Below are 13125 nucleotides of genomic sequence, written 5' to 3'. Positions count from 1 at the left end.
TGTCATGTTCTGGTGGTCTTGTGCTCTGGTGCCTGCAGTTGTGTCTTCAAGAAAAGAAAATATTCCAACCCTGACCAGTGTGGGTCAGTTGATTGAACATCATCGCATAAAGCAAAAGTCTGGAGGTTCGATTCCCGGTCAGGGCACATGCCTGGTTTTCAGGTTTGGTCCCCAGAAGGGTATGTAGAAGAGGCAACCAGTCAACATTTCTCTCTCACATCAACGTTCCTCTCCCTCTTTCTCCCTTCCTTCTCCTCTCTCAAAAATAAATAAAATCATTAAAATAAATAAATAAGTTGTGGCAAAATACACACAATGTAAAACCATCTTAAACATTAAAAAGAAAAAAAACTATTCTGACATTTCGAAGGCATGTTATCCTGTGCTCGCTTTGGCAGCACATATACAAAGGTATGTAACCCTAGATACACAAAAATAGGGCTCTCTTAAGGCAAAGATTGATCTTTGCTAAAGCTGTAGGCCTGGAATGTGACTACGTCCTATGACATCCCAGCCAGGAATTTTTTATCAAACCATCCTGTGTGGTTTCTTTCAGTCACTGAGCTTGTCAGGCCTGCCATGTGCTCCCTACCCCCATCCCTGAGCTTGTCAGGTGTCGTATATAGCCCCATTTTTGTTCACACCTTCCCTCACCCCAAAAACCATAGACCTGTTCTCTCTCCTTTTCCAGAATGTCATAGACGAAATCAATACAATATTCAGCAGTTCTCAATTTTGAATTTTATTTAGGAAAGCAACTTTTGCTCAGTTCATTCTTAACCTCTAGTAATTTTTGATCAATTCACTTGTGTGTCTACTATTATCATTTCATCTTACAGAAAGTTGTATTTATTTTTCTTCCACACTTACATCTGCATATCTTATTTCCTCTTGCGACTGTAACAAGCATATCTGTTCATTGGGACAGTAAGGAGAGATAATGTTCCAAGTGAAAGGATATCTAAATGGAAGATTTACTAAATTATACTCATTTTAAAAAAAAATTTATTGATGGGAGAGAGAGAAACATCAAATTGTTGTTCCACTTATTTATGCATTTATTGGTTGATTCTTGTATGTGCCGTGACCAGGGATCAAACCCACAACCTTGGCGTATTGGGACAACACTCTAACCAACTGAGCTACCCAGCCAGGGCCAAATTATAATGTTTTAATTTCATCTGCCAATAACAATCTTCCCTAATGTCAGTTAGCTGTCGTTAAATATTAATAGGAAGGTGTTGTATTTTTATTTTCTTAACAAATTAAACCCATCGGAAAAACCTTGTTGAAATATCTTTATAAATAAGAATATTTCCAACTATGAAGTATGTAAAAAAAAAATGAGTGTTTTTACAGGTATCTTTTTTAGGGTATCACATAATGATGAAAACTCTCTTAAATATTAGTTTACAAAATACTCTCCCCATATAATTAGTTCCTTTCTCACTCCTCATTAAATGGAATCTTTATTATCTTGAAGGGTCAGATTAGTGGAAAGTTAAGGGCAAGGCTCTATCATTTCCACTTGTTCACTTGTGCTTGCTTTATTATATTATCTCCAGTTTGCGGTTATTCATAAGTATCATTTGATAAGCCTTAAATCCACTTAACCACACACAGATAAACTGCAATAAAGCAAACCATTATCAGTTCAGATTCAATCATTCCCAGTTCTCCCTCAAGATCTAGTGTGCAGGGCTGATTCTGAACAACACGGCTTGTGACCGTCATTCCTTCTGATCGGTTAGTGCCTCAGCCAGTTCTTGTTGTGGTTACTGTTGCTGCTGCTGAATAGCATCCCTGCTAAATGACAGGGACGTTATGCAGATCAGTATGCTCCATAAACCAAATCAGAACGCTCATATCAAGCTATATTGTAAATATTAGCAAAAGATAATTTTCATTTTTTAAGATAAAAGATAAACATAAATGGAAATTTTCACATTTTTTTCCTTTACCTCCAAGGCCTTGCGTGTACCTCCACACATCCCACCTTGGAATATACTAGTCTGAAAATTACAGGATAGTTCAGAAAGTCAGCTTTTGGTTCAGTACACGGAAACATCATTCACGTAGAGCTTTCCAAAATGGCCAGCATCCCTAAGTAAAGGATTCCCCAAACCCTGGAAGCATTCAAGCAGGATCTACATGTCTACTTGCCCGAGACGCAGCCCTGGGACAAAGACTGGATTCAATTACTTACAAGATCCTTTCTTGTGTATTAAGTACTAGAAATAACAGGCAGCACCCTCGTTTTTATTTATAAGGAAAGTAACATAATAGAGAGCTAGACTAATAGTCAAAAGACCTACTTAAGCTCAGTGACCTTAGGTAAGTCATTTCATCTTCCTAGCTTTGGTTTTTCATCTGTAAAATGAGGCCAGAATTTAATCACTTTTTGAGGCCTCATACTGTTCTAACATGCTGGGGTTCTATGATTCTTCTTCACCAAATATTATATATTGGTTCTTAGATTTTAAAACATACTCTTTTAGAAACAATTATTTTTAATTTTAATAAGAAACTAGTTGAATTTTTTAAAGCCTTTTTGGTAATTACAGTAATATATGATTTTATTGTTTTTTTAATTTAATTAATTTATATTTTTAGAGAGAGAGAGGAAAGGAGAAAAAGAGAGAGGCGAAAAACATCAATTTCTTTTTCCATTTATTCATGCATTCATTGGTTGATTCGTGTATGTGCCCTGCCTAGGGATTGAACCCACAATCTTGGAGTATCAGGACAATGCTCTAACCAACTGAGCTACCCAGCCCAGGTTGAGTTTACTGTTTTTTCATGCAATGTGTCTTAAAGCTGTTATTTCAACTTTGTAATTCTGGAATTATTTTAGCAATTCTCAAAACTATTTCTCTATTAACTTTTTCTGAGATTTTATTAGGATTTTTTAAGGGGCAAGGAAATGGTGACTCCCAAACAAGTAGAAAATAATTAGCAGCAAAGGACAAATGTAATTAAATCTTGAATCAGGGGTCTCTGAGCCAGAGTTAACAGTATCAGCACACTTACAAACCAGGAAGGGGACATTCCGCAGCCCAGCACAAATGCTTCTGAGGACAAAGGATATCTGAGATCAAAAAGTGGGGGAGATAGTCATCACCAAACTCTGGGAAATGGGAAAATGTAGCTACACAGCCCAGCAAACAAGATAGGGAAATTTCAAAGAAGAGCTGGAGACAGGCCTATAACCAGATCACCTGGAGTTAATTATCTCCCTCAGTTAATTTAATTAATTGCGTTAGATTGTAACTCCGGAGTATCCAGCATAAAAAAACGGAGGAGGGGGAGAGGGGAAGTGGAGTGTTTACTCGCATTAGGATAAAACCAGCAAGCTCCATTTTGTCGGCGCACACCTTGATTTGGCTTTTTGGCTGCACCCAGAGCTGCAGATCTGTGTTACTGCTGAAGTCCTGTGTCCCAGTGTTGTACTGTGAGCGTTTCTCACACATCTATGTTCATAATTAACCTCTTAAATTTTCTCATATCTTGCTTTTAATTTTTTTAATGAAAACCACATTGGTTCAGCAAATGACCTGGGTACCTTACTATCATTTTCTATACTTTAGGAGTACATGGGAATATCTTCTTTGACAGTTTAGAAAAGTCTCAGGAAAGCCATCACAAGCAAATGACATTTTAATTGGTTGCTTTTGACAATCTGTGGATTAATTCTCCCAACGAGTCTTGACATATTCTCTTTTAAATGTCAGTTTTGTAATATTATGTTCTTATAAGAAGCCAGACATTCTGATGCTTACAGGAATCAAATTTTTAACATCGAGCTGACTGATAACTCTTTCCAAATCTAACTGATTTATTTTATATATCTTCTACGCAACTATAAGTCTGTCAATCTGTATTTTTATGAAGCTGACATTTTTTTATCTGTAAGAACCAATTAATGGTTTCATATGTTTTTCAAATTTTTGTCATTCATACTTGGTTTTCTTATTCCATTTTGTTACTTTTGTTGTTGTTGTTGCTTTCTTTCTCAGTTCTAACCACAAACCCCTTAAAAAAAAGAAAAATTTATTTCTACCCTTACCCCTAATACAGATTTAAAGCATGTTTTTCTTTATATAACTACTTTGATATCATCACATTAATTTTCTTGCATAGAACTTGAATTTTCATTAGTTAAAAAATATTATCCCTCCAACATATCCTCTCATCTCATCATCGGCAGCCGTCCGTCTCGAGAGACGATGGTGTAGCTTCTTAAGTGTCTACCTGCACCGCCGAGAATGGTTGTGCAGTCCGACTCGGGAGTGACACGGTATCTGTCTCCTCCCGTGTTGAATCGACATCTTGCGATGACGCTGGAGTGTCCTCTCCAGCGAAGCTGAAGCTACAGAGCCTGGGCAGGGTGATATGGAGGGTCTGCTGTTGCCCATGCAGCAGACCCCCCCTCTCTTCGCAGCTGAAGGGTCCAAGGGAAAGACGGAGTCAATACAGCTTGGCTTCAGGTGCGCCGCAGGAGTTGCCGGTGTTGACTACAACGTCAAACCGCCTTAGGGACTCCGGCTCCGGATTTTCTGTCAGGGTTTACTCCCTTAGCCTTTCCCCTGAAGAGGTATGCCGCAAGGCAGCGGAGGTTTTTTGGAGTCAGAGTTTTCCTTCTCTGATGTGCCCTGACTGGAAGATCGAACCAGCGACACTTAGCTCGCAGGCCGACGCTCAATCCACTGAGCCAAACCAGCCAGGGGCATATCCTCTACAACTAAAATTTATTTAAAGAAGTAGTTTTTGTTTCCACATATTTGATTACCATTTAATTCCATGTAACCTGTCTATTTCTATAAGAGACAAGGTATCACCCTAGCTGGTGTGGCTCAGTGGGTTGAGTGCTGACCTGTGAACCAAAGGGTTGCTGGTTCAATTCCCACTCAGGGCATGTGCCTGGGTTATGGGCCAGGTCCCTGGTTGGGGGTGTGTGAGAGGCAACTGATGTTTCTCTCCCTTTTTTTCTCCCTCCCTTCCCTCTCTCTAAAAAATAAATAAAATCTTTAAAAAAGAAAAACTATTAAATTATGTTTATATTTCAGTCTGTTCTCATATTTCTGGCTACTTCTCTTTCATGTGGTTTGGCATTATGGTCTTTAAAATGACTAAATTCAATACTGCTAAGTTTTTATTATTTAATGTAAACTTTATCTTTACATTAATCTTATTTACCATTAACATTTTGATTGTGAAATTTATTTCATCAGATATAATGTAGGCAATCACTGCTTCTTCATATGTGTTCCAGTATGATAAAGCATACTTTTGTTTTTCATTTTAAGTACTTCTTTGGTACTTATATACTTAGATGGTTGGACTTTTGCTTTCTAAGTTGGAGAAATGTTTTTTAAAAATCAGTCCTTAGAATTTCTAAGCTATAAAACTAGTTCTTTCCCCATTCCATTACTGAGTCCCAGAAGTTACCCAAGGAATCTATAGAGAATTCTATGATAGATCATGTGACGAATAGTGCTACTGGTATGAATAGTATTGAGAAGTAGTCTAATTTAAAGTAGATAATCCTACCATATAATAATAATAATAATAATAATAATAATTTTGTCCCTTCATTGTTATAGTTACACTGATTTTTAATTTCTGTCCTAGGCATAGCCACCAACAAAATGTTGAATAGAAACAGGGATTGTAATAGCCTTGGATAATACTTCAAATGTTGTACTCTTGACATTTGCTGTAAGTTTCCAACCCTTCTTTTTAAGTTAAATTGAGCTTGCTTATATTTAATAATTGTAATAAAAACTTATAGAATAAGTGCAAAAGTTAATTTCTTCACATCTAATTTGTTTGTTTTTAACCTTAAGTTAACATGTATATGTACAATGAAGGATAAATGCAATCTGATATTAGTCAATTTGATGATATATAATATGAATTAAGCTGGACTTTTTCTTTCCTCCCAGCGAAAATTTCATTTTCTTATGTCTGATTTCCCCCAGCCCCTTAGTAAATTAAGAACTGAAGTGGAACAGAAGAAAGTCCCATTTCAAATCTAAATGGAGTAAAGACATTCAGACTTAACTACAGACAATGAAAATGCCATTTAATAAGATGAATTCAATGAACATAGGTAAATATCTGCAAACAGAAGGTTTTCCCCAAGGCACAGCCCTACACTTCAATTGCACGCAGTAATTCAACTGCCTTCGCATTTGGCAATGTCACACAAGTGGATTTGCTGATTACTAGCAATATTACAAAATGAACCCAAGGCCACATAATCAAGAGTCACAACAACAAAGAAACCCTTGGAATGCAGGTCAAGGCAGGAGTTTGCAGCTGGCCAGATATGATACAATTTGCCTAATTTTCACTTAGGTATTTGCTATAAGAAATAAAATAATTATCTCCCGAGTTACTAGAAAATAAAACAAGTATTACCCATCACCATTGTGTGACCAGGAAATTAAAATGTCCTGAATTTGTGATTAAAAGAAAAAATTCTTTAAAAAGAATATTAATCATTCTCTTAATTTCACAGTAGAAGCTCTATTTCTGAATTTAAAACATTACTGATATTTATAATCCCATTTAGACAAGATGGCTTTTTACATTAAAGTTCTATGGGAAAAATGAAGACATCTTTTAATTTTGCTTTAATCTCAAACTAATACAGTACCTTAAAAAAATAAAGCAACTTAAAAATTCAAGAAGAGCATGGGTTAGCCTGACTCAAGAAGTGCTTCCAAAATTCAACCACCTAGCTTCTTTTCAGGAGAAACTGTACATCATCATAGGCCTTTTCTAACTTAACTTCGGGAGAAGAAAATGGAGAATCAAGCAAGCCCCCAACTCAACACTGTGGTAGATATTTCCTCCTCAGCGTCAGGCAAAGCCTTCTTATAAGCCGTTCTATTTCAACAGATGATTCAACTGGTCCTGTAGATCCGATGACTGCTCAACACTAGAAATTAGAGAAAAAGTTTATCTGAAATAAGCCATAAAGACATCTCTGTGTAGCCCTGGCCGGTGTGGCTGCTGGTTGGAGCATCTCCCTGTACACCAGAAGATCGCGGGTTTGTCTCTCTGTCAGGGCACATGCCTAGGTTGTGGGCTTGGTCCCTGGTCAAGGTGCATGTTAGAGGCAGACTGATGTTTCTCTCTCACATTGATGTTTCTCTCCCTCCCTTCTCCTCTCTTTAAATAAATAAATAAGTAAATAAATAGGCTGGTTAATAACTTTAGCACATTTACTCTACTTAATGATTATCACCAATGTAAAGTTTTCTTTTAAAGAAGATTTGTTTTTTTAGAGAGGGGGGAAGGGAGAAGAGAGGGAGAGAAACACCGATAGGTTGCCCCTCGCATGCACCCCAATCCAGGAACCAAACTGGTGACCCTTCGCTTTGCTGGATGATGCCCAACCCACTGAGCCAAACCAGTGAGGGCTAAAAGTTTTCTTAAGGTTGGTCTCTATACACTGTAACTTTTAGAAAGCCTTTACTGGCATTGCATGCCTTTGAAAAATCCTGTATTCTTTACATCCCAAATGTGCTCTTTCAGAGGGTATGTCAATTTAGGGGCATTTGTCAATCAGAGTTTTGCACCGATCCTGGAACCAGCTGTGGAATTTCCCCTGGCCTGCTTCGGCTGGCCACCCACTCCCCTCGCTGTGCAGTTACTTACTTCTTCTGAATAGCTTCTTGCCTAAACCAGAAAAGGAAAGAGGAAAATAAATATAAGAAAACTCGGTGAACCAGAAGTTATTTATGGCCAGATATATATAGGCAGAACTAATTTCCAGCTTAGGTCACATTCTATATTTCTGTCCATCCTATCCTAAGTTTGTGGCATTGAACCTGTTCACTGAGTGCAGAACTGAAAAGATGGATTCTAAACCTAAAGAGGTAATAATATTCTGTCACAGAATGTGGGATATGCTCCAGCAAACTACATGCATGACTCAAATTCAGTTTGCAGATTATGTGGAGTAAATGGTCAAATAACTGATACATACACACCCAGAGAATGAACATCTAGCTATTTAAAAATCAGGAGTTAAACTCCCAACCATACATTTCCAACAGTACATAAGTATAACATCAACTACATAAAATACAAAACAATGAAATCAGATCAAAAGCTAATTGAATTATAATTTTATCCAACATCATAATGGAGAAGGTGTCTTTACATTTCACAATCTCCTGGATGACCAACACGTAGGGAGGGCTGAGCTACACGTGGGAATGCAGGATACAGGTCACAGTTACACTTGGCTCACCAGTAAAGGAGCAGACTCCCCAGGAGAAAGCCTGAGCACAGACAATCAACAAATACTAATTAAGGGCCTACTGGGTACCAAGCACTGTGCTACATGTCCTGGGCATGGGCCTTGCCCTTATGGGGTTTGCAGCTTCTTCCTGGGAGAAGCCCTCAAATCAACCCAGAAAGGTTCACAGAAAGTGGTCTCTGCTCCTGATCTCACCCTTCACCCCAACTTCTGCAACCTTGGACATCTTTTCCAGAGGGAGCTCATCCTTGGCCAACCCCATCTATCCTCCCAACTCCTGCCTCCATAGGAAAATGAACAGAAGCACCAAAGCAACAAGAAGCAGTCCAAGGACAATGATTTTGTAGCAAGTAGTTAGCAGAGAGGGCATACTCACTGGTATTGAAGGTGTGTTGTTATTATCGCCATTTTCCTTAAACTCTGCATTGAAGAAAAAAAAAAAAAAAACATTTCACTTCCCTGTAGCCACACAAACTCTGTATATGAAACCCAAATCATAAAAGTTTCTTACATCTTCTGAGTGCAAGATAGCGTCTTCCTGCAGTACCATATTTCGAGCTGCCTGACCTAGCATCTGGAAGGCAAAAATAAAATGGACATCTTCAACATTTCCAAACTTCCTGGAATCTTCCCTCTGCAGCTGTTATACCCCTGCCCTCTCTCCTCCCCCACTCTCCCATGCAACTACAAACATGCTAAATATAATGGATAATAATGTTGTATTTGTTCATGCTGAAAATCCACTTCATTGTCACTGTGGCAGCTCTGGCACGGGCTCCATGTCTGTCACAAAGGCCCCTGCCTAAGAAACCCCATGCTCTGTAACTGCTGAGCTCTCTGCACAGCTTCTGAGTCAAGTGCTACAAGAAGTCTGCAAAAAAGACTTTTGGCTTCACAAGCCTGGTGAGAGCCTAACTTCTGATTCTTTAAAGGCAAATTTGAGATTTGGAGCGGTTTGCGAGGAGTGAGGAGGGCAGGGGTCAGGGAAGGACTGAAAAGGCTCTAAGGAATGCAGCTCTTCAGAAATGGAATGAGACCCAGGGGCGTGCGGGGGAGGAAGGCCTGAGAAGCAGCTCCAGATGTAAAGTGGGGAAACCACCACATGAAAGATGGCAAGGCCGGGCTAGGGCATAAGGAAAGAAAGAAATGGGGAGTGAGGTTTTAATGAGCTCACTGATTACTGGGCCCTGAACTCTGTCTGGTTCAGCTGGGTGGCCAGTGGTCAAGGAGATATGACTCAGCCCTGAGAGGCAAGAAGAGATCAACACGGGCATCTGGCCTGCTGCTGCACCCTGATCCTGGCAGGCATTAAGTTCAGCCACGTAAAGGGAGCTACTGCTACGTGTGTCCTACCAACCTTCCCGTCCCTGCTCTGGTAAAAAGAAGACCCATGACTTCAAATTAACCCGAGACATGAGCCCTGCTACAGCCATCAGAGTCCTTCCCTCATGGAAACTTTTATTTATTTTTAAGTTTTAAAATTAATAAACCTTTACATGCTTCTAAAGTCAAAACAATAACATAAGACCTTCCATTCCTGTCCCTCCCCCTCCCTGTTATCTCTCCCCTATGCATAAATGTTTTAAATTAGTTTTTGGTTTATCTTTACAATGTTCCTTTTAAAAGCAATGGACAGATATATATACACATTCTGTTCCTGTTACTTAAAATGTAACCTATTATAAGCCCTCTTCCACACCCTGCTATTTTCACTTGATAATATACACTGAGCTGGATCTGCAGCATTATCACTGAATCTCTGCACTGCTTTCATGGCTGCAGACGCTCGACTGTTCAGATGTCCTAAAAGAGTATTCAAAGCCCCAGAAGAGGATGTGGACTTTGAGGCTGTCTGCAGTCTTCTGCTATGATGAGCAGTGCTAGAAAAAAATACCTTATATATCTTTGCATCGTTTTACCAGTCTTTCTTTGGGATAGACTCACAGAAGCATGATTGGATCAGAGGGTTTTCATTTTGCTACATATTGTCAAATTCCCCTTCCATTAGTTATACCATTTTGCATTCCCACTCACAATGTGCGAGAGTGCCTGTTTCCTCCTGTGGCCACTTTTAAGTAGCAAACTCCAAACTCCTACAGATGGAGGGTGGTGACTGACAAAATGATGGCAAAAAAAAAAAAAAGGGTTCTAATGGAATCTTCATTTACTCATTCAGTCATTCGACAAATATTTACTAAGATCCTATGATATGCCAGTAAGAGACAGTCACTGTCCTTACAGGGCTCACAATCAGGGGTTACACAGAGGATAATGGCACTACAGTACCTTGTGGTAGGTAAACGCTGACAGGGAAGCACTGGATGCCTTGAAAGCATGGCAGTGGTGGGGGTGGGGGCATGTCTAGCCCATTACAGGGGCAGGTGTTCAGGGACAGCTTCCTAAAAGAAGTGTCTTCTAAGCTGAGATCTACAGGTTGGGGCTTGGAATTCCTCTTAATTTTATAGAACAGCGGCCTGATCAGATTTACCATTTTAGAAGTGTGGTAATCAGAATGGACTAGAGGGGGGACTGAAGGCCGAGAGATTGGTTAGGAGAACACGGCAGTATTCTAAGCAAGCAGGCAGAGTGGCCTGAACCACAGAAGTGGCAGTAAAGAAAAGGGGGGAGGGAGGTTGAGAGACTCAGAAGATAGACAGGGGACAACTTGTGATCTCCTGGAATGCAGGAGCCATTGTATAATAATGGAGGCCAAGGGGCTTGCCTTTGACGACAGATGTATTCAGTGGCGTTGCGCATCATTTTCTTGCATAAGCCAACCACACACATAATGTAGGATCTAAGATTTTCGGTTTGGGTTTCTTTAAAGAGGGACAACATCTTGAATACACCTGTAAAACAATCTGAGTACTAACTCCTTTTATATTTCAAGGAATTCTGACCTCAGGCTTTTACCGCTGTCTTGCTCATAATTAACTGAACAGCAGTTTGTGTTAGCACTCATCTCCCAACAAGTATTTCTGATTTTCAACTTAGTTTTCATAGCAATAGCAACCCTCTTTCTTTTGTACTCATATTCCATTGTTTTCCATATTATTTCACTAAATAATGTAGTATCAATAGCAAGCCTAAGTGCCTTACACAGGTTTAGGAAGAAACACAAAGGAGCCCCCTAAGCACACAATTCAGCTGGAGGAGGGCTGGAGGTGTGCAGAAGAGGAGCACATTAGTCACAAGCATTCACTGTGCTGTGGGCACAGGCTGGCACACTTTTCTCTCCCACTGCACCAGCTATACCGGCCTCCATGAGTTTCTTGTGCACAGTCCCACCTCAAGGCTTCTGCATTTGCGGCTTCCCCGGAACTCTCTGCCTCTGTATACCCCCGTGGCTTGCTCCCTCACTTCATTCAAGTGTCTGCTCAAATGTCACATTCTCAGAAAGCCCTTCCCCCTTCCCTGACCAACCTACAGTATTTGGGTGAACCCTGTTGTCACTCTCTATCCCCAGCTTTGTTTTCCTTCATAGCAGTTATAACGACCTGATTTTGTGTGTGTTGTCTCATTTGTTTGTTTCTTCACTAAAATGTTAGCTTCCTAAGTACAGGGGCTTAGTTTGTTTCACCATCCTCTCCCGACACACCGCAGGTACTCAATAAATATTAACTGTATGAATGCTGTGCAATGAATGTTTACATACGGAAAGTGTCAGTTAATCAAACAAAATAGCTATGTAGAGTCTGCTGAAGAGAGAAGCAATGCTCTATGGGCTGAGAAGGACTGAAAATCAGTAAGACATGGTCTACCAAAGGAAATGGCAAAAATATGTAAACAACTGTAGCTGTGTAAGTATCATGTAAGAGATCCAGTAAAAAGACAAAGTTCAGTGTGTGCTCCCTCCTGGGGGCACACCAGCGCCTGTCCCTTCCCCCTCTTCCTCTCTCTCAGGTCTGCATCTCCTTAATTCTAAGGGTCCCTATGAGACTTGCAACCAGTGAAGCAATGGGCAATTGGCAGGTTGTCCCGGGCTAAACCCCTGAACCTGTCTCCAAGGCCCCCTTTTTCTCTGACTTCCTAGTGAGACAAAGCAGTCCTGCCTAGGCTCATTTTTTTCCCTTTATCTTTTTAAATTTTTTATGTATTGAATTGAGAGAGAGAAAGGGGAAGGCGTAGGGGGAGGGGGCAGAGAGACGGATAGACATGGATTTGCTGTTCCACTTTGTGCACTCACGAGATGCTTCTATTTCGTGCCCTGACCGGGGATGGAAAACAGACTCCCTTCATCTAGTTCCTTTCCCATCTATACCTTTAGTCGACCCAAAGAGACTACGAATCCCAGAATGCAACACTGGCCCTCCGCCAATAAGCTCTATTCTCCCCACAATTCACGGCCTACAATTCCCAAGATGCAACGCGACTCCCTTTCCCACTGCTCTGAAAGACAGGAGTGCCCCGGGTTATGAGGCACAGAGAGTGCACTCGCAGCTCACCTCCGAGCTACGGGAGCCCTTCAGCACCTGTTTCGTGAGGGCGATCACGTCAGTACCGCAGGTGTTCACCTTCTCCGTGAGAAGCCCCTTCACGGACTGGCCGAATCGCGCCTGCGAATCTGGTGGCCCAGTCGCCATCACCTCAGCTAGTGATACGCCTCCGCACGGGCGATGGCGAGTCGCTGGGGCCAAAAGAGCCTCAAAGCGTAAGGAAAAGAAGAGGCGTCTAGCCTAGCGGGGGTTAATCTTGGCTAACTTTAAATTCATTTATAATGCTCAGTTGATACCGTAAAGAAGACAGGTCCCAGGCAAACAGCTCTGGAGGGAATGGAGGACAATTTCAGTAAACCTGTAGTTTAAAGTCATTAGAGGCCTGATTACAGTCCCCATTGTGCCATTTGTGTG

The 13125-nt window shown here is 40.6% G+C and overlaps 1 protein-coding gene across 6 annotated transcripts; it reads right to left on the bottom strand.

Annotated features, from left to right (window-relative positions):
- Nucleotides 1-6064: 6064 nt before the first annotated feature.
- BORCS7 (BLOC-1 related complex subunit 7) lies at nucleotides 6065-12901 on the bottom strand. Of its 6 annotated transcripts, none has more exons than XM_090278524.1 (5): nucleotides 12748-12900; nucleotides 8787-8849; nucleotides 8652-8695; nucleotides 7669-7695; nucleotides 6065-6946 (listed from the first exon to the last, which is right to left on the bottom strand). In XM_090278524.1, exons 1-5 carry the CDS (start codon nucleotides 12856-12858, stop codon nucleotides 6895-6897), a joined length of 297 nt encoding a protein of 98 aa, XP_090134650.1. In that variant the 5' UTR covers nucleotides 12859-12900; the 3' UTR covers nucleotides 6065-6894. The 6 variants fall into 6 exon arrangements, with proteins under 6 accessions (XP_090134650.1, XP_090134648.1, XP_090134653.1 ...); XM_090278522.1 differs by having other exon boundaries at nucleotides 12721-12898; XM_090278527.1 differs by having other exon boundaries at nucleotides 7669-7689; nucleotides 12721-12878.
- Between the last annotated feature and the right edge of the window lie 224 nt (nucleotides 12902-13125).

The sequence above is a fragment of the Furipterus horrens genome, unplaced genomic scaffold (genome assembly GCF_987537825.1).
Source record: "Furipterus horrens unplaced genomic scaffold, mFurHor1.1.pri manual_scaffold_5, whole genome shotgun sequence".
Lineage (NCBI taxonomy): Eukaryota > Metazoa > Chordata > Mammalia > Chiroptera > Furipteridae > Furipterus > Furipterus horrens.
Note: the sequence above shows the minus strand (reverse complement) of the source record. Positions and strands in the feature narration are given on the sequence as shown.